Source organism: Malus domestica, chromosome 02 (genome assembly GCF_042453785.1).
Source record: "Malus domestica chromosome 02, GDT2T_hap1".
Classification (NCBI taxonomy): domain Eukaryota; kingdom Viridiplantae; phylum Streptophyta; class Magnoliopsida; order Rosales; family Rosaceae; genus Malus; species Malus domestica.
The window spans coordinates 34,359,739-34,385,943 of NC_091662.1; the positions used below are offsets into that span (position 1 = coordinate 34,359,739).

General features: G+C 35.3%; 2 protein-coding genes and 1 non-coding gene across 8 annotated transcripts; 2 read left to right on the top strand and 1 right to left on the bottom strand.

Annotated features, from left to right (window-relative positions):
- Positions 1-13,343: 13,343 nt before the first annotated feature.
- On the bottom strand, positions 13,344-13,437 carry LOC114823814 (small nucleolar RNA Z221/R21b). Its single transcript, XR_003771761.1, has one exon. It is a non-coding gene; the product is annotated as a small nucleolar RNA Z221/R21b (small nucleolar RNA).
- A 2,286-nt stretch (positions 13,438-15,723) lies between these two features.
- LOC103411282 (phosphatidylinositol 4-phosphate 5-kinase 6-like) lies at positions 15,724-20,990 on the top strand. The gene is made up of 8 exons (XM_008349927.4): positions 15,724-17,467; positions 18,036-18,203; positions 18,465-18,630; positions 18,863-18,979; positions 19,093-19,286; positions 19,865-20,007; positions 20,099-20,174; positions 20,272-20,990. Exons 1-8 carry the CDS (start codon positions 16,320-16,322, stop codon positions 20,558-20,560), a joined length of 2,301 nt encoding a protein of 766 aa, XP_008348149.2. The 5' UTR covers positions 15,724-16,319; the 3' UTR covers positions 20,561-20,990.
- A 2,111-nt stretch (positions 20,991-23,101) lies between these two features.
- LOC103411265 (transcription termination factor MTERF6, chloroplastic/mitochondrial-like) lies at positions 23,102-25,551 on the top strand. 6 transcript variants are annotated; one of them, XM_029095902.2, is made up of 2 exons: positions 23,102-24,671; positions 25,065-25,551. In XM_029095902.2, exon 1 carries the CDS (start codon positions 23,455-23,457, stop codon positions 24,643-24,645), a length of 1,191 nt encoding a protein of 396 aa, XP_028951735.1. In that variant the 5' UTR covers positions 23,102-23,454; the 3' UTR covers positions 24,646-24,671; positions 25,065-25,551. The 6 variants fall into 6 exon arrangements, with proteins under 6 accessions (XP_028951735.1, XP_028951749.1, XP_008348135.2 ...); XM_029095916.2 differs by having other exon boundaries at positions 23,102-24,650; XM_008349913.4 differs by having other exon boundaries at positions 23,139-24,650; positions 24,939-25,551.
- The last annotated feature ends 654 nt before the right edge of the window (positions 25,552-26,205 follow it).

Genomic DNA, 26,205 nt, shown 5'->3' on the forward strand with positions numbered 1-26,205 from the left:
CGCGTGCTGAAAGAGTGAAGCGAGAGATTTAACATGCTTCTCTAAAAAAATTAAAAAAAAAAAAGGGTAATCTCGTTTTTTTTTTTTTTTTTGTCAAAAACTATTCAAAAGGGGTAATTTTTGTAACTATATATAACAACTTCTTGTCATTTTTGTATTAGTTCATTATCATGGTGTCATTATTGCTCATTTCCAAAAATATTCATAACATTTTCGTGGAATTTCAGGCCTCCACGTATGTGACTCTACTTTGGTCCAAGAAAACTATATAGAGTTTCTTGCTTTCCAAGACAAAGCCCATTATCTGTGGGTGCAAGTGCAATATCCCTAGCCTGGAATCAAAAGGCAATTACAGAATGTTACTCAATACTTGCTACAATATGCTATTCCTTTCATATGCCAATCTTGTGTCCGAAAGAAGAATCATTGAGATTTAAGTGCTAAAACAAGAGTCCGAAGTAAGTGGTAGATTACCTTAATGGTTATGGTCTCCTCTTTAACACATTGCGTTTCGGTGTCAAGCACTCCATCCCCCTAATTAAATTAAAATAGTAATATCGCTTATCAAAATAATATTAATAGGTTATAGGCTAGTTTGGCATTCCATTAAAAATGATAAAAGCGTTTATATGACGTTTCACACAGAAAGAAAAGTATTTATGGGTTAGAAACATATCATAGTGTTTTTTATATGCTAATCTTGTGTCTGAAAGAAGAATCTCTGATATTTAAGTGCTAAAACAAGGGTCCAAGGTAAGTGGTGGATTGCTCTAATGATTATGGTCTTCTTCAACGCATTGTATTTCAGTGTCAAACATTTCATCCCTCTAGTTAAATTAACGTAGTGATATCGTTTGTTTTTTTTTTTAAAAAGTGTCCAAAATCAAAATAATATTAATAGGTTATGGGATACTTTGGCATTCCAATAAAAACGATAAAACTGTTTTTGTGACGTTTCACACATAAAGTAAAAAGTATTTATGCGTTATAAACATATTAGGGTTTTATCGGAAGCATCTTCAAGTGCATTTCTTAAGAATAACTAAGTTCGGTAATCATGATATTGTTTGCTAAAAATTCTTCTAACCAAATAAAATTTTCCATAAAAAATAGTCACAGACATGGCAATGTGAAGTGGCATTTAGCTATGAAATTTACAACTAATATATTGATTCAAGTGGCCAAAATTTATAATTTTTGGATAGGTAGCATGCACTTTAAATCTTCGGATCAGTATGCACCTATATTTTTGATGCACACTTTTAAGCTGTCATTTGTCTTTAAGGTAGACACACTTCCAGCATTTAGCGTACAGAACAGGATTTGCAAAGCATCCCACAATATACAAGACAAATCTGATTGGTATCATGTGAATCCTAATTTGACCACCATCCCCCAAAACAATGGGCAATAGCAGTAGCAGGAAAACCAAACCGAGTTGTTGGATAGCAACTGGGGAGTTCTATTTATGAAGAACTTTTGTATGTGATCGTAACGCTGCAATGTGGAATTATTATCACGAACATGTGTGGTGACGACAAAAATATATCCTATAGTACCTAATAAAAGTAATAGTTTTTGGGATTTAAAGAAAGGTAATTCTATACATTTCTCAGGTGTAATTTCTCTTATCAGACAAAAAAAAAATCTAATTACTCTTTTACGTTTAACAAATAAAAGAAATTATGATAACTTTTTTTAAATGTCAATAATAATTTCTTCGATAAATATAGACATGATAAACTATATACGAATTAATAAATATTACCGCATGACAATTCATCTGTAATACTAACTTTTTTATTTCTCTTGTGCCTAAAAATTACGTTGTTAATTAATTATACACCATCTAGCTCGGATTTCGTTTGCGGTTTTTCTCGAGGAAGAATCTTCAAATGGTCCAATAACTACAGAAAATCGAGCTTCGATATGGTCAATATGTAAAGCTGTGAAAGGCCTGCACAAGCTATGAAATACAATAGAGTCGAAGCTACTACACAACCCAAACCAGATAAACTGCAAAATGATAGCTCAAAGCACCTATACTGCATGTTCACTTTTGACCTATTTCAGCTTTTGAGAACATCGATCCTTTATTCAGCCGTACCTTTGATTCCACTCAACCTTCCTCTCCTTTCCAAAGTCATTGATTTAGAGAGAGGGTACTGAGCTACAATGCCGCCTAATTAACGTGAAATTTTTTAATGTGCCGATAATACGGTTTAATATATTAAGTGTCATAATACAATTGGTTGGAAAGTTAAAAATTTGTGAAGATCTTATGGATTAGTTCATTATATTCATTCATCAGTCATCCTGCAATTAGAAATCATTTTGAAATTTTTATTTAAAATTGAATACAAACAGTACTTAACAAAAATTAATCACACGATGTACAATAAATGGCTAAGATAAATTAATCCTCTCCAGATCCTTCATGCTTATTAGCACATCAAGTTCCTCTCCTAACTAAAGCTTGAGCCTTAGAACAAGTGTGCGTTTTTGTGTGTTGTAAATGCCGAAAAGAGTAGGTGGAAATGATGGGCTTTTAAAAGTAAAAAGACTGGTATTAGTAAAATGGTGAAGAGAAGGGATTTTCAGAGAAGTAAAAGCTTTTCCATAATTGGTGAAGCTTGTCAGCCTCACTTTTTCTTGTAACTTTGCTTTCAGATTCGCATTAACCTTATAATCTCCAAATTCCTTGTCTGCTCCCCAGCAAGCAAACCCTCCCTCTCACTCTGTTCTGTCACACAATCTACAATTGACGGAAGATGAAATTGATGTTCTTTTAGACGTGAGAAAATTAAAAGAAGGGATTGTCATTCAATTAAGAATAGGAATTGGAAAATTGATAATTCACAGATTAAATTTTTTTTTATTGTTGTCATATCCCGCAAGTGAATCTTTTCAGATTGTTTGGATTAACGCTACAGAAACAAATAATCCTTTAATCCGTGAATATCAATTCTCAAATCACTTTTTTTCATTAAATGATGTTTTCTTCTTTTAACTTTTCCACATCTAAAATAACACCAATTTCGTCATCCAACAATTTACTTCTTTTCTTCTGTTTTTTCTTTGGTGATCTTTGGTAAGGCGAAAAACCTTGATCTGGGCACCATTTTTCATTGCATGGAAGAATATAACGTAGGCTGTAGATATGTGCAGTGATCCCTTCATTCTATTATCAATAAAATCGAGAATAATGCTCTATTATTTCATAATTAAGTCCAAGAATGACTGTTCGTGATCCTTTGAACTATAATTTTTACTGTATCATCACACATGTTTGAAAGGTTGTTAGTAAAGTGATTAGCATAATTTTTCTTTGTTAACGTAAATTACTATGTTATATTTTAAGTACCATATTTTTTAGGGTGATGCTTCCTGTATGCTTTTTGTAATTTGCCAAACTTTTTGGTAGCTCTAACACCCAAAGTTTTAGTTAACTACTCTACAAACCCAATTCCCAATTGGCAGCGTGTGTGGAAACCACATCATACCAACACAGTTCATCTGTTTCTTCTTCCTTTTTATTATTGCTCTACTTTTTCTCATCAATGATTGGGATTCTTCAGCAAAAAGGTCAAAAGAACCATATTATTTGGATTTGATTATTTAGATAAACAAACCATGATTCGGCTCCGTGATTTTAGGGCCCATTGCTGTATTATACTAACTTAATTGAAGGATTATTGTGGCCTTGGTCTACTAATCCTAGTTACGATCGAGGAGGAATTCTTCTTTGCACGTCTTGGGTGGACTCTTACACTTCTGTTTAATCATAAATAAATAAAAATAGTGGATTCCACATACATTCTTGTAAGAATCCGACACAATATGCACACGAGTTTTTTGTAGTGGAGTTTATATGTAAAAGAAAGGTTTTCTACACTCGCCATTAATCTTGAATAGTGTTATACTCACATTCATTTTTATCTCTTATACATTTTTGTTAATTTTTTGTTTGATCTTCTTCAATTCATCCAATCCGAATAGCTGAAAATAAAACATGTGTGTAGAAAATAAAAATACATGTGTGAATAACCTTTAATCTTTGCTTGATGACTGACAATCAAGAATTTGGCTAGTAGCACTAGCACATGCATTTATTTAATATATTTACTACCAGGTTCTAAAATGTGCTAGGCGCTAGTTGAGAGGCAGGTAGGGCCTAGCGCCTAGGCCGTGTCTAGGTGGGGGTTGATGAGGTTTTTAATTTTAATTAAACTTATTATATAACATATAAATAAAAGTCTATTTATACTTAAAAAATACGTATTTGTATTGGGATACATATATTGTAAAATAAAATGATATATAGATCATAAAATATTAGGACATATTTAAAACATGGGGAACAAGCATATAATGAGTGTTCATCTAAGTATTAATCTCTAACAATTTATTACAAAACTAAAATGAAAAATAAAAGTTATTTATATTCCGTCTAAGTGAAAATTGCGACCTAGGTGGGTCTAGCCAGGCAAGCGCTAGGCGAAGATTTTTAGAATTAATCAAGGCGTGGCCAGCCGCCTATTACCCAGGCAACACTAGCCGAAGATTTTTAGAACATTGTTTATTATCTAGTGGTCAAATATGAGATTCTTTTATTTTGGTTGCATATAATGGAAAGACTTGAAGTTCTTTTTGTAAATTATGTTATTGGATCTATATCTATCCATGAATCGTGGCTACCTACTATTTATCATACTTTAAGCTACTTAATTGATCTTAAAGCAAATTATTTGATGATGTGAGCACCGATGTGCTTAGCACGATGCCAGGCGGCTCATCCTCGTTAGGCCTTCTTAACTCTTTAATCTTGATGACCAATCTATTTGCTTTGTGTTCACTTACAAGGCTTCAAATGTGTCAATCTTAGATTACTATTCTAATATCGATGACACATTACTAAAAGTTTGGCTAATCAATTATTATCTGTATTAATACGACAACATAATATTTCTGAGAAAATATTTTTTTATATGTATTTATACATATTCTTTAAAAGGAAGGGATTCCCATTTTTTTTAACCATACTATATCGAACTTCAACGATTCGAATCGTTGGTTCAAACCCCTATTTTAGATAGGAAAAATCCCATTTAATTCGGGTTTATATTCTGAAATTCCTTTCCAAGCCTTCTTGTCTTCGACCCTGTAGTGGAACTCCCCTGCCCCATAGCTACTCGATTGCATCGATTCTTGTCTTTCTAGGAGCATTTGATCCACCTTCCCATTGTAAAGCATAGGTTCCACTAGCACATAATCAGACGAGGTCAGCTCCTACTCCCTGAGCTTTCGAGAGCGTTTTCAAGCATTTTCATTCGGACAGAACCACTGAGCATCATCCCAGTGGCAAACAATCTTTGCACAAGCTACCTGGAGCTTATGGACTTGGAGAAAGAACCAGGTGAAAAAGAAGTGAACACTTTGCTGAGGAACAAAGCTTCTTGTTGTTTGTCTTCAAACTATTTGATGCATCTAATTAAGTTCAATTAGAGGGCATGTCGAAAAACAACTCTAACATTCAAAGAGACAGCACCCAAGTCATCTATGAAGATGTATCGAAGTTTGAGAGGTCAGTTGACCCCCCTGCCCCTTAATGGATCCACCAGTGCCCGCAACTAATTCCCAATTTTTGAAAAAATGAGGATCCATCCCCTCAAAGGGCCTGATATAATAAATATAAAGAAAATTCTATTTTAATCCTTGTCTACGATTACTTTTTGAATAAAACCTTGTCTAAGATTAAAAACTAGTTTTAATCCTTGGCATTTAATTGTAATTTTTTTAATATTGAATATGTTGTAATAATTATTGAGTTTTTTGTTTGTAGGTTATATATTGATTCCCATAAATAATAAAAATGCTATGTATCATTGTTCCCACAATAAGAAAAGTCATATATTATCATATATTTTTCATTGTGCATGAATTTCTCCATATTTATCTTTATGCATATTACGTACATATGTATGTTTAGATACTATAGTTACGTACCGATACATTTGTACAAATACATTCGTACCGATACTTTTGTACCTATAAGTAAAATAAGGTACCTAAAGTTATGTATCAATACATTCGTACCAAAACTTATATATCAATACTTTCGTACCTATGAATAAAATAAGGTACAGAAAATTATGCATAAATTGTTTTTGTTTTGTTGTTGAATTTTTTTAATAATAATAATTTGAATTTTGAATGAATTTATATCTATTAATATGATTGAAGCACAAAAAAAAATATATATATATATATATATATTAATTATGAATGGGTAAAGAATTTCGAATGGTAAGTTTATAAATAATAATAATAATGTGCTATAATTACTTAAATATAGTAAGTTTTAAAAATAAAGACTTATATTAGATTTTGAAAATCATTCATGTTAAAATTTAAAAATAATCTAAATGCCCCATAAATACGTTGGTGATCATGAAATGATATCATCCTTGGCAACACTCCTACATGACAGGGAATATTTTATGCAAGTATACAATTAATACCAAATATTTTTCATTCCTCCCGTTTGCACGTCAACAAGGCTCATCATCTGTTTAGGGAAAAGACTATTAGCTAAACTGATTTCGGTTGTAATTACCATTTTAGCCCTTTGGACGACACTCTGGATCTCAACAAATACAAATAAAAAATATAAAACTTGAGTATTTTTTTTAAAAAAAAAACAAACAATATTATCTACACTAAAGAATGGAAGAATGAGTTAAACTTTACAATAAGCTAATAATAATATCACTATATCATAATACTAAATGAACGAATACGTATAAACTTGGAGTTGTGACATCAGAGAAAAGGATCTCAGTCGATTGGTGTTCATCACTTTGAAATGAATGGCTTGCCCGCTATCGGTCGACAGACAATTTAAGGAAGAATGGCCCATGACCTAGCTTAAATTCCTGCTCTCTGTATTGTCACTTCGGTAGATGAGTACATATCGACTGTGAACAGACAAAGGCTAATTTGTATGTGACAGCAGCCACCCCTAAAGGGAGACTACTCTACAAAATGGTACACATCATGCCAGTATGCACCTTAATTTTGGTGCTGTCATGGGGCTGTACGTTTGTGATCCCTGTCACCATCGGTTGCTTATAATTATGTGCAGTTTGTAGCAACAATGTTCCCCGTTTCCAAAGCTATTGGATACCCACCCTTGCCCCAAGTCCCAAGCCCTAAAAAAGTTCGAAGTTATTATTTTCAAACGAGGGAATAACTATAGACCATTCGATCTCAAATTAGCCCATGTTTCGAGTTGATACCTTCCTTCAAATGACTCGTTTTAATTATCTGACTTTTTAAGATATTAATATTTTAATAAACAGTACATTGTTATATTTGCTTTCATCTTCAACCGAGAGTTATATGGCTCTTTTTAACCCTGTCACAAAAAACCATCTCTAACCGAGGGCCAAAGAATTTATTATTTAAATTTAATGTTATTTAATGTTATTTCATGTTATTTTATTTTATTTAATGTTGTATAATGACTTAGAAGTTATAAGAAAAAAATAGAATTTTAAAAAAGGGGAAACTTGATATAACTCCAATTTTTTTTAGCCAATAGTAGGAATGGTCCAATTTATTAAAATAAGTCTAATTCTTTAAATTTAATTATTTAATTATCAATAATTATCTCTTAAAAGAAAAAACTTATTGTAAAAATCAAATTTCTTCCTAATTATCTCTTTGATTATTTCTTTTTATATTTTTTTTGTTATTTCTTGTTCTTCCTGCTGCTTTAACCCATTTATAGTTTTTTTTTTAATTTTTATAATCAACCTATATCACATGTTAATTGTATTTATCTACCTATATGACAGATTCTTTTTCATAGTCAACCTGTCACAGATTAATGTGGCTTGCTTGTAGCTATATTATGTTTTTTTTCTACCTTTTAGTTAAGTTTCATATCTCACTTATAGGTATAATATACATTCATATATTTGCTACTTGAGTTAGGGAATAATGTTTTGCACATAGATTTATGTTAGTATATTAATTTTTTTTGTTTGTTTATAAGATATTAATTAGATATTTTGGAGTTGAAAAATGCATAATATTAAAAGATTTTTATTTTTTTAGAAAATATAAAAGGAGTATAAAAAAAATAAAAACATATAATTAGATAACTGGAGTCACTTCTAAAAACACTCTATGTTTTTGGACCTGGATCTAAAAGCCCCTTAAAAAAACATGAAACAAATTTTGTAAAATAGAAGTTATAGGAAAAAAATATGTATAGGAAAAAAATATGAAACAAATTTTGTAAAATAGAAGTTATAGGAAAAATATAGAATTTAAAAAAAAATGAAACAAATTTTGTAAAATAGAAGTTATAGGAAAAATATAGAATTTAAAAAAAAATGAAACAAATTTTGTAAAATAGAAGTTATAGAAAATAATAGAATTTAAAAATAGAAGTTATAGGAAAAAAAATTTGTAAATAAAAAATAAAAAAATAACACTGTAAAAAAAAAACGGCTAGCTGACGTCAGCTAGCCGTTGCATTTGAAAAATTGGCTTAGCATTCCTATCGATTATATCTGACAGGAATGCTCACATTTTTGGCCAACCTGGGGCTGGCTGGATTGGGCCAGCCCTTTGGCCCTTTCAGATTCTGTAGGGCCCACGAGCCATCTGGCATATCCCTCGGTTGGAGACAGTTTCAGACGTTTTTCGGCCCTTTGGCCTTCTGGACCTTTTCAGTTGGAGATGACCTTAAATAAGTGCTTTTTGGCAACACTATTGACTAGTTTTAGTGAACGACGAGATTTTTCAACTAAAGTCATCGAACCGACTGACTTAAGAAAGTCCAAGTATCGATAATTAAATACCAACAAATTTCGATTCAATTTAGTGCCAAAGCAACCTTTTTAGTGACTAGAATTGATTCTTGAATTGATGACAAAGTCGAATTGAACCAATATTTATATTTTATATTGTTTAAATATGAAATGATGGGATCTTATTTTAGAGGTTGTTGGTGCTATTGAGCTTGCTCCTATTCAATGTCGTGCTAAGGTCCCAAATATTATTAGCATGGGGAAACAAATTATTAATTCCTTCTATTTTTTCTTCTAAGTTTCTAGAGTTGGCTAAAGAGATTTTAGAAGTGTCTCTTCCTATTGAGTAAAATGATTTGTTTATTTGGGAAACTTCTTCTTCTTCTTAGACTTTTACTCTTTTTTTTTTCTTTTCCTGATGGCTATGAAACTGTTTGTCACTGATGTCTTGTTCAAAGTTGGGTTTCCACTAGTTGGCGTCCATTCATCCCACACCGCTACTCTATTTTGGTTTGGATGACATTTTTCAATAAGCTTCCAATAGAGGATCAATTACAAGGACATGGGTACTACTTTGGTACCAATATCCTAATTATGTTACTGTAACTCTAAACCCATTGATCACAAATTTTAGTTGTGAGTTTGCACAACGAGTGGCTTTGGTTTGCTCCTCAATTTGGCAATGCTCTTCCAGTTACTGGTTCATTTTCCAAAGTTTGGCTCTCTTTTATGTTGAAGCGGTTTCCTCCACAACTCTTAAATGTTTGGCTGGTTGCAGCTGCTAATGGCTATTTGGAAGACGCGAAGTAAAGTGAAGTTTAAAAAGCAAGCCCCTTCCTTTTTACGTATTTATCATTCTACTTTGGCTTGGATTAGGCAGTTTGGAGCCTTATCTCCTGGTCATGTTTGCAAAGTTTTGGATAAGCAACTTGTGAAATCCCGTCCCTGAATTTCACTATTGCAAACTACGTATGTGTATTAAGGAGTTATTATATTCATTTTGGGATTTCTATTAATTGTAGAGTGTTGAGATTGTGTATTCAAAAGATATCATGGTGAAAAATCTACAATTCAAAAGTTGCCCTTAATTAATTAAGGAGAAAAAAAAAGATTAAAGAAAAAGCCACGTGGGGGTGGCTGAGAAAAGGGGGAAATAGAGAAGAAAAAAAAAGGAAATGAAGAGGAATTTGGGGAGAGAAAGGAGGGAGGCTTGGCCAACGGGAAGGAGAGGGAGGAAAAGAGGAGCAACCAATCAGAAAACAGACCAAGGAGGGGAAAGGAGAAAGACCCGAGTTGGGTCGTTTTTGACCCGCGAACCTCCATTTTTGACCTGGCCATATCTCCTTCATCCGAACTTCGTTTTGGGTGATCTTGGTGTCCATGGAAAGCCCTTGATGAGCCCTACATCTTTGTAGTGTTAAATTTTCCAATTTCGTTCCCATTTTTCCAGTTCAAAGCCACAAACCCACGGGTGTTCTGGCGGCTTTATCCCTTTTTTCGGTGGCTCCGACAAGTTTCACCCTCCATGACCACCACCAAAAGACTTCCCTCAACCCCAGGAATAAAGCCCAAGCAGTGTTGGAGGCATCGTAGTTCGATTGGAAGTCGAATCAAAGCACACTCTTTTCTAGGGTTTCGGCAAGTTTAAGTGAAATCGAAGTGTTTCCCGGCCAAATTGAACTTGGCCACAGGTATAAAGTTTTCTCTACTCTTTGAGATCTTCATTTCTGTAATTGTTGGTAATTTTTAAAAATAATTGAATTTTCCGGCAAATCGGGGCGGCCAACCGCCACCCGCGGCGGCCCGTGTGGCGGTGACCTGGCCAATGGGCCAACGATGTCTTTTTAAGTTCAATTAAATGCCCTGATTTAATAATTGATATCATTATGATGTGGTTTGATTGTTTGAACCTAATTTCATTACGATACGTGGTTAGGTCAAAAATATGATTCGATGATCCGACCGTTGGATCGTCGAAAACCTTACTGCGTGATAGAACATAATATTTGTGGATCATAGAAACTTACGGATCGAGAATCCGACGTACGGATCTTCCCTAATTGGATTTCTAAGTTTGTAAAATTAAATGTCGACCGCCACTTGAATTTTGAAATTGGCGGAGATCCAACCGTCGGATCGTGTTGAGATTTTAATATATTGTTATTTGAGCATAATGTGGACTTTGGAAAGTTACGGATCCAAAATCCAAAATGTGGATCTTCCGGATTGAACTGTGTAGAATTATGGACCCTACCTTTGATCGAAAGTTGACTTTTGATCAACATGTCTCGAAACATCCTAATTACTTGAAGTCTAGTGGGCCTACAATAGAGACTTGAATATATGAAATATGATTATTATCTTAATTTCTTATATTAGTATCATTTGTGAATATGAATTGGTCTTATAAATATGATTTCTATTGAAATGTGATTTTATATATTTAGTCATAGACCAATTTTTATTAAACATGATTTGGCTCGTGTACTGTTGATGATTGTGATATGTGATTTGACTTGCATATTTGTAGGGTGGTTGATTTGCATAGATGGTATGATATGATAAAATGTGAGTGACTTTAATATATGTGATATAGGTGATTTCCCTGTTTTCATAATTATTGTCCTGAGTGGATATGAGATGGTTTATGATTATGTTTCCTATAAAATGTTTAATTTTTATATTTAGCCATCGTTGTAGTTTTATGATGTGGGAATTGACGTGCATATTGGGAATATGGGTTGTTTTGTATGATTAGTATGTTGTGTTTGATTACTTTTATGACAATGTGATCCTAGAATCCTATTAGAAGTATGTTGTAGCACTTATATGCTTGTATAACATATTAGTTGGTGGCCATGAGAAGTGGATATGGTAGGTGACTATGTTGTAATTATAGAGATGATGAGGTTTAAATATACCTGGTACATTCGATAGGTACCATATCCATATGGATTCCGTTGAGTGATGGTCCGGAATCGTATCCTTGTTTAGATTCCGTTGAGTGATGGTCCATAATCGTATCCTTATTTGGATTCCGTTGAGTGATAGTCCGAAATCCCTTCTACTCCGCGATTCCGTTGAGTGATGGTCCAGAATCGTATCCCTGTTTGGATTCCGTTGAGTGATGATCCGAAATCGTATCACTTGACTTGTTGGTTTCTTGGATTTGATATCAGCTTTAGAAATGTAGGCTTGGCTTAACTGTGTCACTCTAGCCTTAGTTTTAATATAATTGTGAGCAAGGGTTTCGAGAATCTTGTGAATTGAATTAGAAAAGCTGTTGGACGTCTGGGTGACTCCTTCAGGATTTTATCTGATTCGATTATGATTTCATAAGTATGAATTTTATCTGGGTGACTCCTTCAGGATTTTGGTCAAATGACTTAATTAATGTGGCTAGAGAATGGTATTGTGCTTCGTCGGTTCTTGATATGATATATGTTGTGAATTGCAGTATCATGTTGCGATATAATGAATTATATAAAAGATGGAAGGAAAATCATGATTTTCGGGTGGGTTTGTTATGTTACCTTGAGTCTAGTAATTTCATGCTTGTCAAGTTCTACTGATTGACTGAGAAATGTTATGCCTTTCGGTTTAAACGGACTGTAATTTATGTCGAGTTATAGTGAAGAAGACGAACTACGAATGACTTGATCCCTAATGAGAGTATGTAGGCAGTCTAACGATGAGGTTAGATGCAGCCATAAAGTGTACGAAAAATTATCATGCATCTGGATCTTGAATTATACTTGGTAAATATGATAAAGGTAGGGTATGTTGAGTTACGGGCATTTAGTGACGTCACGTGTCGATCTTGGATGTATGTCGGGATCGGGGCGTGACACAACTTTTTAGTATCTCTTGGGATTTCGGTCGAGTTATGTAATGCTCTTTCTATTGTCTCAATTCTTTGGCATCCTCCTCCATGTAATTGGGTTAAAGTGAATAGAAATGAGCTTGTTAAGGGTAACCCAGGTCCTACGTCTTGTGATGCGGTCTTTTGAGATTTTATGGGTTATTTTCTCGGTGGATTCTCTCAAATTTTGGGGCATCATATTTCTATCTATGCGGAGCTTTATGTTGTCATCCTTCCAGCAGAGTTAAATAAGAAGTGGAAACAAAACAAAACAAAAAAAATGATGTGTAACTTAAATTAGGATGCTGCTATTTCTACCCTTTTGTCTTATTTTCTCACTCACTTTAAGTTATAAAATTTATTACCTAATTTACCTCTTGCAAAATAACTTTCAAAGATCTACATAAAAATAATAATAAAAACATTAAATGAAATTACAACACAGAAAAAGAAAAACCAAGACGTAACAAAAGAATCCTGACTGCCACCCCTTTCAACAACCCAGCTCACCAGCGGCAACTTAATTCTCTTTCACTGCCGGCCAACCCTCCCCCTCTTTCTCTTCTATCTTCTCAAACTAATGGTCCAAAGTTCAGATCGCATTCCATTTGGACGATGGCAATACAATCCCAACTTTCCATCTTTAGATTTAAAGACGAAGATTCATAAGAATTTGGGTATAAAGAATTTATCAGCAGACTGATTAAAATCATGAGAGTGGTGCATGACTTCCTTAGGTAATCATCACTAGCCCAATACAAAACACACAAACATGATTACTCAGAGAGACATTCCATGAACAATTGAGAAGGTGAATTCATGCAAGTAACAGAGAGATATTTGATGTGGATTTTATGCGATCAGAATTGTGAGAGTTTTTTTTTGGACTTTTCGTTAGTTTTCCTTTATTTTAAAGATGTATAGTAGGTTTTTTTTTTTTAACAAGCAATATTATCTGTCTTAAGAGGGAGGGGGTGGGGTTTAGCCTCACAATGGGCTAACAATAATATGGTTCAAATTCACCTTTGGAGAGAATCAAATCTAAGACCTCTCATTTTACAACTGAAGAGAAATATCACTAGACAGTAGTATTAAGTCGCAAAGATTTGATGAGGTTTTCATATTTTTGGGTTGGTATGTTCTACGGCTCTTGCGTTTTTTAAAAAAAAAAAATTTTTTTTTTTTGTTTTTATATCATTTATATTAGAATTGAATTCATTCACATATCACATTGTCATCATCAACATATGTTCATTCGATTCCCAACTGAATTGACAACATCATGAGGTTGATTAGGGTGTTCCATTAAGGATGATTCTTAACACATCGTATGTGACATTGCCATACGATTCACAACAACCAACAACGAATTCAGTTCCTCTCCTAATGAAAGACATTTGTATCTGCAATTTGTATGTGGCAATTTGCTCTTTTACATCTTATTGTTTCTTATTTATTTGTAATTTTTTTAGTTTGAATTTTTTCTTTTAAATTAAATTGTTTTATTTTAGAATCCTTATTATTAGTGAGGGGTATTTTGGGGATATTAAAAGCTTCACCATTTTGGTGTGCACCCTTTATATATATAGAAGATATTAGAGTTATTTTGGGAGTAATAATGGATGGGAAAAAACATGTTATGGCTCGTTTGTGAGTACTTTTAAAATGATTGAAAACATTTTTAGTGAAAATATTTTTAAAACCAATCCTTAGTAAAAATATAAGTGGATCCTAAAAAACCATTTTATGTTCTTCTTACAAAAATCACATATCTGGTGCTTCTTTCAAAAGTACTTAAAGTATTTTTGAAACTCAAAATCAATTTCATTAAAAACACTTTCAATCATTTTAAAAGAACTTTCAAACGAACTATTAATTTTTTAAGTTGGTGAAATTATAATATGAGTAAAAAAAAAAGACACTGGGTCGAGCAACACTTAAATTATTATTGAACATGCAAGGAGGAGAGAATACTTAATTGAGAAGGAATAAAAAGAAAGGAAGATATGCATGCACATCGAAATATAGAATGTTGTTCTAGAAGAATAGAAAAGAATATAATATAATATTAGAGAATAAGAGATTTGCTTTGCCTTTGCCTTTGTGTGATCCATCAACATCATCATTTACTAATCATCTAAATAAAGGACAAGTGTCACCTTTAAACCCACCAGGCATGATCTTTTCATTTGGGTTCATGGATTTATGGGTCAAGCTTTTGACCTCCTCTCCCTCGCCTCATGTCTCTGAAAGAGAAAGCAGCCTGCACGACGGGAACCGTGAGAAACGTTATGAGGTTTATTAATTCAAAGTCCGTTTTGAGAAATTTACATGATACGATTATACGGTTATTATAATATTTTATATCAGTTACATATTATTATGTGAATAAAATGTTATATATGATATCTTATTAGTAACATGATAGGTGGAGATAACAATATACTCGTATCATATTAATTATTCTCCATATAATTAAGACCATTTAAAAAACATTTTATAAATGAAAATTGTTAATTTCATTTTGTTTGTAATTAACTTACAAATTGAATTACCTTGGTTTTCTATGACAACGAGCTACACGTATAGATAAGTCGCTCAGCTACAAATGCGATCATTCGAACATCCAAGAATAGGCACCAATGATTGTCTATCTACTAGCCGTCATTAGATTGATTCCAACAACGTCCAATAGATAGGCGCTTAGGTAAACAAAACACAATGAAACTGTGAGACTTTAAAATCTAAACAAATTAGTTGTGGTAAAATGCAAGGTCAAGTTATGGTTGGAATCGATATTTGACGTTTGGTCTTAAGGTAATCATGTGGGGTAAGAAATAATTGACATTAAACAGAAAGTTCGGTTTCTAGAATTGTGACAAAAAAATAATTACATGAAAAAGGAAGGGTACCATTGCAAAAGCAGCTGTAAACCCAATGGAGGTAAAAGCTAAAAAAGAACAAAATAACGTGGTAAATTTGAAAAAAAAAAAAGTAAAACAAAAACTAAAATTAGTAGGGGGTATTTGTGGTTAGTCCGATCGAGACACTAAAAATGGCAGACATTTTTCCACCATCATTGCTTACTTTCTTCGTCCAACTGTTTGGTCCGGTAGCGGTTCTCGGAGCCAAATCCGGAATCAAAAACCAGAGTGTTGAATCCCTTGTTCAAACTCAACCAAGCAAGAAAAGAAAACGAGGAGAAAAAAGGAAAAAGAAAAAAGCACCAGAAACAGAGAAAAAGCCAGTCGTTGGAACCAACCAAACCTTTTTGCTTTCCCATCAATCAAATAGTTTGATTTTCTTTTTCCGGGGTTTTTAATTTTTATTTTTCCAAATTCTGAATTACCCACTGCACAAAAACCCACAAAAAACAAAACCCAGATTTGGTTTTTTGGTTTTTTTGTTTGTTGTTCTGTATTTTGATTTCCTCCATTGTTTACTCTTCTGGGTTTGTTCCAGAAATGGTTGCTTTCCCCTGCTTCTGAAGCACATACATTGTCTGTATAGAGAGAGAGAGAGCGAGAGAGGAGTGAGAGGGGTTTTTGATCTGGGGATTGGTGAGCCTGAGCCAAGAGGAATGTGAGGAAGGTGAAGAGAGAGGTAGCTAAGCAGAGGGAGGTTTCAGCGAGATAATGAGCAAAGAGTTCAGATTCATTTTAAAGGCCTGGGAAGCAACTCTGCGCAAAACACACACTGGTGGAAAGAAAAGGGCCAACCCTTTATTCACAACAATGTCCGTAGCCCCTGCAGATCATGAGCCTGGTGAAATCTATCAGGACGAGAAGGTCCTCGCCAATGGTGACTTCTACACCGGCCAGTGGGTCGACAACTACGCGCACGGCCAAGGGAAGTACCTGTGGACCGATGGGTGTATGTACCTTGGCGAATGGCAGAAGGGTAGGACGTCGGGTAGAGGAAAATTTAGTTGGCCTTCTGGTGCCACTTATGAAGGGGAATTCAAGAACGGATATATGGATGGCAAAGGAACTTACATGGGTTCTTGTGGAGATACCTATAGAGGATCGTGGGTTATGAATTTGAAATATGGTCAGGGGGCTAAGAGCTTTGTCAATGGGGATTATTACGAGGGTGAATGGCGCCGCGGGTTGCAGGACGGGCAGGGGCGGTATCAATGGAAAAATGGGAGCCATTATATCGGCCAATGGAAGCATGGAATGATTCATGGGAATGGGATCATGATTTGGAGCAATGGGAATCGGTATGACGGGTCTTGGGAAGAAGGTTTGCCTAAAGGAAATGGCACGTTTCGGTGGGCTGATGGGAGCTTCTATGTGGGAGTTTGGAGTAAGGATTCGAAAGAGCAGAATGGGACTTACTACCCAGCAGGGTCCTCGGGTGGTAATGTGGATTGGGATCCTCAGGAGGTGTTTGCAGTGGACTTGAATGATTGCAAGGTGTGCCCGCAGGAAACTATTCCGATATACCCTTCACAGAAGACGATGAGTTGGCCTGGATTTGAAGGGGAGTTCTTGAACAAGCAGCCTATTTATAAAAACGGGAACGAAGGGAATGTGAGGCCTAGGAGAACTTCCGATGCGAGGGTGAGTAATTATAGTAGGTCATCTAATGGAGATTGCATGTTTGATGGAGTTGATAGGAGCTCAAGAGAGGGAAGTGCAGGATTTGAGTTGGAAGGTTCGGTTGCGAAAGGGATTAGACATCAGCATTTCAAAGTTCAGCCAATGAAGAAACAAGGGGTGACAATAGCTAAAGGGCATAAGAACTATGAGCTTATGCTTAATCTGCAGTTGGGAATCAGGTATACATGATTTGTTGTTTTCTGCTCCTCATTCGCACCTGTTTTTGTTTTGTCTCGTCTTTTTGCTTTTTGTCTGTCTTGGTACACTTTATGTTCTTCCTGTGCTTTTGATTCTTAATCTTTTCTCCCGCAAGTAATGAGATAAAATGAGTTGCCGGAGAAGCCTGTGCTGTAAATTCAAGTACATTGGAATCAATGCATGAATGACAGAATATTTCTTTATATCGTTCAGAAGTAGATGCATCAGATGTGTTTTTGAATCATTTGGTTGCTTCGCATCAATCATTATTCTATGGAAAGATTCATTCTTCCCCATGCAGGTTCATGTTTCATGATATGTGGTTCGCTTTACTGTTCTAAAAGGATCTTGGAGCATTTCTCCGAAAATGGGGAAAATAGTTTTATTTTACTAACTGCTTAAATCATTTGGTCTACTTATAAGATTGTGAGACCAGAGTGGCAGAAAAGAGAAACAAGACAAACAGTAGATTATGTTATAGTGTTACTCTTGAAATTTGAAATTATTATAGAAATCTTTCTTCCATGTAACTGATTTCTTATAGCACAGGCATTCTGTTGGAAGGCCTGCTCCAACTACATCTCTTGACCTGAAGAGTTCAGCATTCGATCCCAAGGAGAAAGTATGGACAAAATTTCCCCCAGAAGGATCCAAGTATACTCCACCCCACCAGTCATGCGACTTCAAATGGAAGGATTACTGTCCTGTGGTTTTCCGGTAAGACCTACAAAAGTTTCTTTTGGTTAGTTGTGTGGTAAAGCAATTGTTGGATTTTGTTTCGTACAATAACGAACAGCTGTCTTTGGAAGAGTTTGATATTTAACTCATAGTCTCCTATACCTTTTAGAATCAGAGTCACTGAATCTGCCTCGCTCTTCTTGTATGATACAAACATTTCCTTATTTTACATTCAAAACTCTTGGTTACTTTGTGATGGAAACATACATGGGTAACTGAATTGTTCTATTTATCTCTCAGGACTCTCAGGAAATTGTTCAAGGTAGATCCAGCAGATTACATGATATCAATATGTGGAAATGACGCTCTTCGAGAGCTCTCATCCCCTGGAAAGAGTGGAAGCTTCTTTTATTTGACAAATGATGACCGGTACATGATAAAGACAATGAAGAAGGCAGAAGTAAAAGTAAGTTTTATCTTCTTTTCTTTTCCCCTTTCCTTCCTGCTTCCTGCTCCGTTTGGATGTAGATATGTAGTCTCACTGCTCTCCTCAGATTACATTGAGTCCATTATATTGCGACCGCTACTATTTTTAATAATCATGACATCTATCCAAATTAATACTGTGACTGAATTCTGATTTAATCCATTTATTCTCTGCACTAAATAATGTGCTAATCTCAACTTGGGCATCACAGGTGCTTCTAAGAATGCTTCGAGCTTACTATAATCATGTTAGATCCTTTGAGAATACTCTGGTCACCAAATTTTACGGCCTTCATTGTGTAAAGTTAACGGGAACTGCCCAAAAGAAGGTAATGTTGTTGGCCAGTGAACCCTTAGAATTTCTGAACTTCTGAAATAATGAACTTTATACTTGGCAAAAAAAAAAAAATAATAATGAACTTTATAAATTTCCATTTTCCAGGTGAGATTTGTCATTATGGGGAATCTATTTTGCTCCGAGTTTGCAATTCACAGGCGGTTTGATTTAAAAGGCTCTTCCCATGGCCGCACAACTGATAAACCTGAGTCGGAAATTGATGCTACAACAACTCTTAAAGATCTCGATCTTAATTATATATTTAGGTTGCAGAAGGTTTGGTTTCAAGAGTTCTGCAGGTATATTTTTATCTCTCTGTCTATCCATCTGTCTGTCACCCTTTTAGTTTAGGATATCAAAGATTATGAGAACGCTCACTTTCATTCATAATCTTGTGTTATGTTTTGTGAGAATAGCTAGGGAGAGTGGTCATCATTAGTCATTAGATTGATGTAATATAACTCCGATGTCAATTTTCTCATAGTGACTGCTTAATGGGAGGAACTTAATGAGAGAAAAATAGTTCGTCGGTCAAATTGGTACAAATGTGGATTATACTTACCCATGCTATCATCTACAATCATGGATATTGAATATTAGTTTCTTGGTGGAGCTGCTAAAGCTGGAACTTTAGAACTCTTCTGAAGTTTCGGTTATTATCAAAACTCAAAAGTAACTAATGCCTGATTTTAGGAATAAGAAATGGTTGGTTGAGTTGGTGGAGCGTATGCTTTTCGGAAAAAAGAAATGGATTACACTTGATTGATATGTGCATACATGAGAATGTTTCGGTACATTAGAAGTTATATATGGAATATTTCAGCAGTATTGTGTTACTTTAGTTTCTCTTTGTGAGTTGAAGTGTACCTCAATGCAGGCAAGTGGACAGAGATTGCGACTTTCTTGAACAGGAAAGAATAATGGACTACAGTCTCTTGATTGGTCTTCACTTCCGAGAAGCTTCATGCACAGAAAAACCCAAAACTCCAGACCGAACCTCTGGAGCTCGTACTCCAACTGGTTATTTCTAGACCTTTCTTAAATTATTCATACATCTCATAATTCAAAGGAAAGCCTTTCTCAATGCATGAATTATGTTCCGACCTTGCAGGAAATAGCGACCCTGACAATGGTACCCCACGCCTTTCTAAAGTTGACATGGAACGGCTTCTTTCTGACCCGAACAGGTAGAAATGAATCCATTAACGTTGTGCCAAAATAATCATCCTTCAAAGAGCTCCCCGGTAATTATCATTATTTGATTTCGAGATTGCATTGTTTCAGGTGGTCTTCTATTAGGTTAGGTATTAATATGCCAGCATGGGCTGAAAGGACAGTGAGAAGAAATGATTGTGAGGCTCAGTTGGTTGGAGACCCAACCGGAGAGTTGTACGATGTCATTCTGTTTTTTGGTATAATTGACATACTACAGGACTATGATATCAGCAAAAAGCTCGAGCATGCATACAAATCATTCCAATATGACCCGACCTCAATCTCTGCTGTTGATCCGAAGCAATACTCAAGACGCTTTCGTGCTTTCATCTTCAGAGTTTTTGTAGAAGACACATGATGGTGTAGTTTGACCACTAAATTTTAACTCGAAGCTTGGCAGTCATCCCTGTATAGTCATCGGTCTGTAGCGGAAATGACAATGCTTTGAAAACTAGCAGAAGCATCGGTTACATGGTCATTTGCGCTTGAAAAGTGGCTGCCATGGGGAGCACGCTTCGGCATATTGTTACTGCATTATTCCCCAGTGTCGTAATCTCTTTTAATTTATAGTCACAGATATATGATATGTTCTGGTTAGGGATTAAAGTTGTAAACCAGAGTTACTAGAAGCCTTTTGGAATTGTAAATGATAAAGTAAACCAAAAGGGGTGTGTAATTACAGTGGACATGACGTGATTCGTTCTGTATAAAAATTTGTTACTCTTCCCAGGTGAGGTTGTCTCTGGGATTTCAACTTTGAATGACAAACGTACAGGAGATGACGGATAGTTGATGATGCCTTTACAATTGGATGAACTATTTTTGTATTTTGTTTCTTCTACCTTTAAATTATTTTGGGATGTGATTCGTCGTAGCAAGAACAGATCATGATCTTCATCTATAGTCCTGCAGGCCCGAGATTCACTAGTCTGCCAGTGCAAACCAGTAAAAAAGAAAAACTATATTCGATAATTTAAAAGTCTCGAGGGTAAAGTTGCAAGTTCATTGCAAACCTTTCGCAGGTGGTTTGATTCTAAAGTCTCTTCCCTGACTGTACTACCAATAGGCCTGAGTAAGAAATTGATGTAAACAACTCTTTCAACAGTTCCATAGGTATATGTTCTTAAGTACAGAAAGTTCTCTTTCGTTTATGATACAGTGTTATAACTGCGAATGAATAGCTGGAGAGGGTGGCCATCCCAACTCATAATATTGATACATATTATGCAGCATCTCTATATCATCTCTCGTAATGACGATGATGAGGGCGCAGAATTTGATGAGAAGATATATCCTTTTCTCAAAATCGAGTACATGTGTGAAAACTTTGATCTTCGATTATGCACATTCGAGCAAGCACTTGGTCTTTAAGAAGCCACTAAAGCACATTCTGCAGAATTTAGCAGCTTCTGCTGTTGAAACTCAAAAGCAACGAGAGTTGGATTTTAGGAACGAGGAAGCTTTAAGTTGCTCATCCATGTCATAAGTTGAATGTGACTCAGGTAACAATGAATCCATCAACATTGTACCGAATATTCATCTTTTGAGAAATCCTCGTAAAACCTGAGCTACATTAATCAGTTTCTTTGATTTCTTACTGCATTCTTTCAGATGGGCTGAAAGGACGACGAGAAGAAGTGGGTACGAAGTTGAGTTGTTAGCATGCTACAGAGTACAGATGAATGATTTCAGCAGAAAACTCGAGCATTCGTACGAAGTATTCGAATATGATCCATCTTCAACCTATGTTGTTTGACGAAACCAATACTTGCGAAGCTTTCGTACCTTGATGTTCGAAGTTTTTCGTCTGAGGTGGAAGTGACAATGCTTACTAACAGGAAGCCTTTCTGGTCATTATTTTCTTCCCATTTCTTTCATGATGTATAAAATTTGTGCTCTCTTTGGTGTGGACCGTGATGTCTCTGCGGGTGGAAGCACAACGTCTCTAACCTCATGGTAATGCAAGGTACATTGGTAATAAGGTAGAGAGGCTAAAGATACTATAAATTGCAATACAAAGCGTTATATTCCCCTCACTTGAGGCTAGACCTAGCCAAGCACGTGGAAGAAAATTGGACCAATTATGTATCTTGACATAAAGCTTAATATATTATCGTTATGGAGAAATTGTTGTGTATGATCGTTCATGTCATGTTACTTGACTGCTTGTATTATGCACTTACCCATTTTGATGGAACCAAATGTAAAGATCTCTCTTATGTGAGTTTTTGATGAACATATGACATGACAACATATACTCATGTCTAAAAATTCCTCCACAATATTCGACAAGAGTAAGATGTTATTCAAAACTACAAGAATCAAGATTGTGTAGAAAGAGAAACATAAATTATCCATCGGTATATTTGGGTGAGGAACTTTTTGAATTCCAAGGAATTTAGGTGAAGTGAGGAAAATTGAATACACAAAAATTAAAAAGAGAAATTAGAAATGCGTCACATGAATATTACAAAGCATGAGAGAGATTCACAATTGATTACTTGAAATGAGCCAGTTACTTGTCTCTCTTACGTACTTTTGTTATGCTCATATAGCGCAATTTATAATCAATTTCACCTGAATTTTTGTCCTCTATTTCATTTTTATTTTGCTTAAATCCTTTTAAGTTTGAAAATTCCTCGGCCAAATGTACCCAAGTTTACTATTTAATTATGAGAGTTTTAACGAAACACTCTTGGTACGTTCACTTTTAACGTTAAGAATATTTTTACTCTAAAAAATCATTCTTGATACTATTCACTTACAATATTTTTTTATCATTTTGGTTAAAACTCAAAAATTTCAATTTTTTTTCATTCGTTTTTCTTTTAATTAATCCAACTTCGGAGAGTAGGGATTCCAAATTTTGATATATATTTTTAAATTTTTTTTGGTAAATGGATTTCAAATTTGCTTTTGGGTCCAATATCGACCAATCGGGAATTGGTCTAATGCGCTTCTGCCCTTTTCCCCCAAAAACTAAAACCCTTGATCTTTTGAAGCATGAAATTCAATTCTTTGCATTGGGCAGTTTCTTTGCCTTGATTTGTAACTATAAAGAAGGAATAAAGAGTTCCTTTTCTGCAAAAAAAATTCTGTCGCCATGGATAGCAGTACTGAGGTGTGGAGATTTGCCGTCTGCTGAAAAGATAGTAAGAAAACTTATCCAAGCTCATATGGTTTATCTATATCCTTTCGAAATTCTAGGGTTTTAATTTCTCCAATTGGAATTGTTCATCGTCAACATTCAACATGATTCTACTCCACAATTTGAAGACCCTCCGATTAGTTAATTCTCTATTTTCTTGTGCATTTGCATCCAAACCTAAAAGATTTGTTCTTGCTGATCCAAAACCCTCAAAACTTTGTCTTCCAAATCAGTTGCTTTGCAGACCCATCACCTCAGAAATCTCAGAAACCCACCAGGATTTCAAAGTCAATTACCTCATAAACACATGTGGGTTGTCCCCAGAAGGTGCAATTTCAGTATCCAAAAGGGTGACGCTGGAATCTCCAAAAAAGGCAGAATCTGTTTTGGCCCTTTTCAGAAACCATGGATTATCTCAAACCCAGATATCAAAGGTCGTTAGGGCACGTCCGAAGATTCTTTCCGCCGATCCGGAGAAAACCCTTTTGCCAAAGCTTGAGTTTTTCAGTTCTCTCGGGGTTTCGAGGGTGGACCTTGCAAAAACTCTGGCTTATAATCCACATCTTCTGGTAATCAGTTTGGCAAACAGGATTGTGCCCACTTATGATTTCCTTAGGAGTATCCTTTCAGAGAAAAATGTTGTTGCTCTTTTCAAGCGCTACTCGCGGATTTTCATGGAGAGTCAATTCAAGAATGTGATACCAAATATTGAGCTTTTGAGAGAATCAGGTATGAGGCCACGAGGTATCTCCTTAGTGCTAACATATTGCACTCCCGTTTTGATGGTGCGTCCAGAACAACTTGGTCAGCTTGTGGCTGAGGTTAAGGAAATGGGATTCAATCTGGAAAAAACGACTTCAGTGAATGCACTGCGTGCACTGTGTGGTAAGAATAAGTTGGTATGGAATAGAAGTCGCGAAGCTTTGAAAAGTTGGGGTTGGTCTGATGATGATATTCTCTCTGCGGTCAAGAAGAATCCGCAGTGTATGATTGTGTCTGAGCAGAAGCTAATGCGAGCAATGGATCTTTTAGTGAACAAGATGGGATGGTCCTCAGAAATGATTGCCAAATACCCGGTGGTCCTCAGTTTGAGTTTGGAGAGGAGACTTATCCCGAGGTGTTCGGTAGTTAAAGTTTTGTTGTTGAAAGGTTGGATTGATGACAACTTGAATTTGGGTTCGGTGCTGAAACCTACGGATAAGCAGTTCTTGGAGATGTTTGTGAACAGATATCTTGGCAAAGTACCTCGATTGTTGAGTGTGTATCAAGGAAAGGTGGATATCCAGGATGCATGATCATGGTACGCGGAATTTTCCTTCAAGTAAGGTTTAATTTGTATTCAACATCTTACTAAAATTTTGCTGGAAATAAATTCATTTTGGCCTCGCTGTTTTGATTTAGATTTTATACATGCCTTCTTCGTAGTGTCATCAATCTCTTTCTGTTTTTTGTCCCTGATTTTGGTTAGCCTTGAAAGTTGATTGTGTAGAATGTGCACATATCTTGCTTTTAATAGGGTTCAATGCTGTCTGTTTTGAGTGAGGAGTGGAGAAACTAATTTTTGTTCACTTCCCAAATTATATGATAGAACGGCTGTCACTCCTTTATCCCATGCTCTGTTACTAATAGGAACTCCTGACAAAGTGTACGGCTGCTTTGTAATCATTTTCTCCTGTTATTCTTAATGACGACGCGATATCTGCAATGCTTGTAGAACTGGGATCTTCAGAGTTCAGGTGGCAAAAAACCCAGTTCTGGTGGGGATGTAATGGATTGTGCTTTGGGAATTTTAATATTTCGGGTGAATCTATTTATAAGGCCTATGGAGATTTTCTGATCTCAAGAGATTGGAAAGAGACTTCCTACTAACAACAATTCCCAGTTTACATTAAAAACTACCCTGATCCTTTTACCTAAAGCTATCAACACGGAGAGCGTTGTAACAGCCGGAAAAGGGATTGCCGGGTATCTGCGCACGTCTGGAGTCTGGACTGTGTACCTTCTGTATTTGTACTTAATTTTAGCTCAGCTAAGGCAGTTGGTTTCTGCAATATGTGTGGAACCAACTATCCAAACAAGTAGCATGCCAACAAATAAGCAACAAAGGTAAACGCATAAGGAGGGAAGCAGTGTAACAGTGTCTAGTAATTTTTGATGTAATACTGTTGATAATGTTATTAATAATTAGTTTTGCAGCGGTATATTGACTTGCATTTATACCTTTTTCTTGAACAATCATGGTGGTGATGAGGGTTTGATCGGGGGTGAAGGTGGTGACTACATTTTCTATACAAGCGATTGTTGACAGTGAATTAATTTAAACTACGGGAAAAGCAGACTATTCCAGCCAACTTGGCTAAGCTAAGGTCTACATATATTGTTGGTTATTAGATTGAATAAATCAAAGGAGAATTAAGACAAAAAGTAAACATGGGTGTGCGTAAGAAGAAACTAGATGTATGAAATCATATTATTACGTGTACATATTAGATGCCTGAATTTTGTATTTTTGTACTTTATAGCTAAAATTTTCGATGTATTTTTCAAGACATAGGGCCGAATAATTCACGTCCATATTTTTTTCATAATAATATATTTACATCAAGGGGGTGGGTACTTGAGAGAAGCGATACAATATGCCGGTCATAATAAAATGGTATGGAAATCATCTTCCACTAGAGGCAAATTTAAGACCTCTCACAAGTAAAAATAAATACCACTAAACTGGTGGTGCTAAGTGACAATATACGTCCATATTTTTAACGTACTATACATCTACGAGCCTCGTTTGGGACGTCGGGCAGTATTGATTGTTTCAGTCGGACATACTAATTTGTAAATCTGATAGTACTGAC

Coding starts and splice junctions, on each gene's coding strand:
- LOC103411282 (XM_008349927.4), top strand. CDS start 16,320: ATGAGCAAAGAGTTCAGATTCATTTTAAAGGCCTGGGAAGCAACTCTG. Junction 18,204..18,464: donor TACTGTCCTGTGGTTTTCCG/GTAAGACCTACA, acceptor TTTATCTCTCAG/GACTCTCAGGAAATTGTTCA. Junction 18,631..18,862: donor TGAAGAAGGCAGAAGTAAAA/GTAAGTTTTATC, acceptor TGGGCATCACAG/GTGCTTCTAAGAATGCTTCG.
- LOC103411265 (XM_029095902.2), top strand. CDS start 23,455: ATGATTCTACTCCACAATTTGAAGACCCTCCGATTAGTTAATTCTCTA.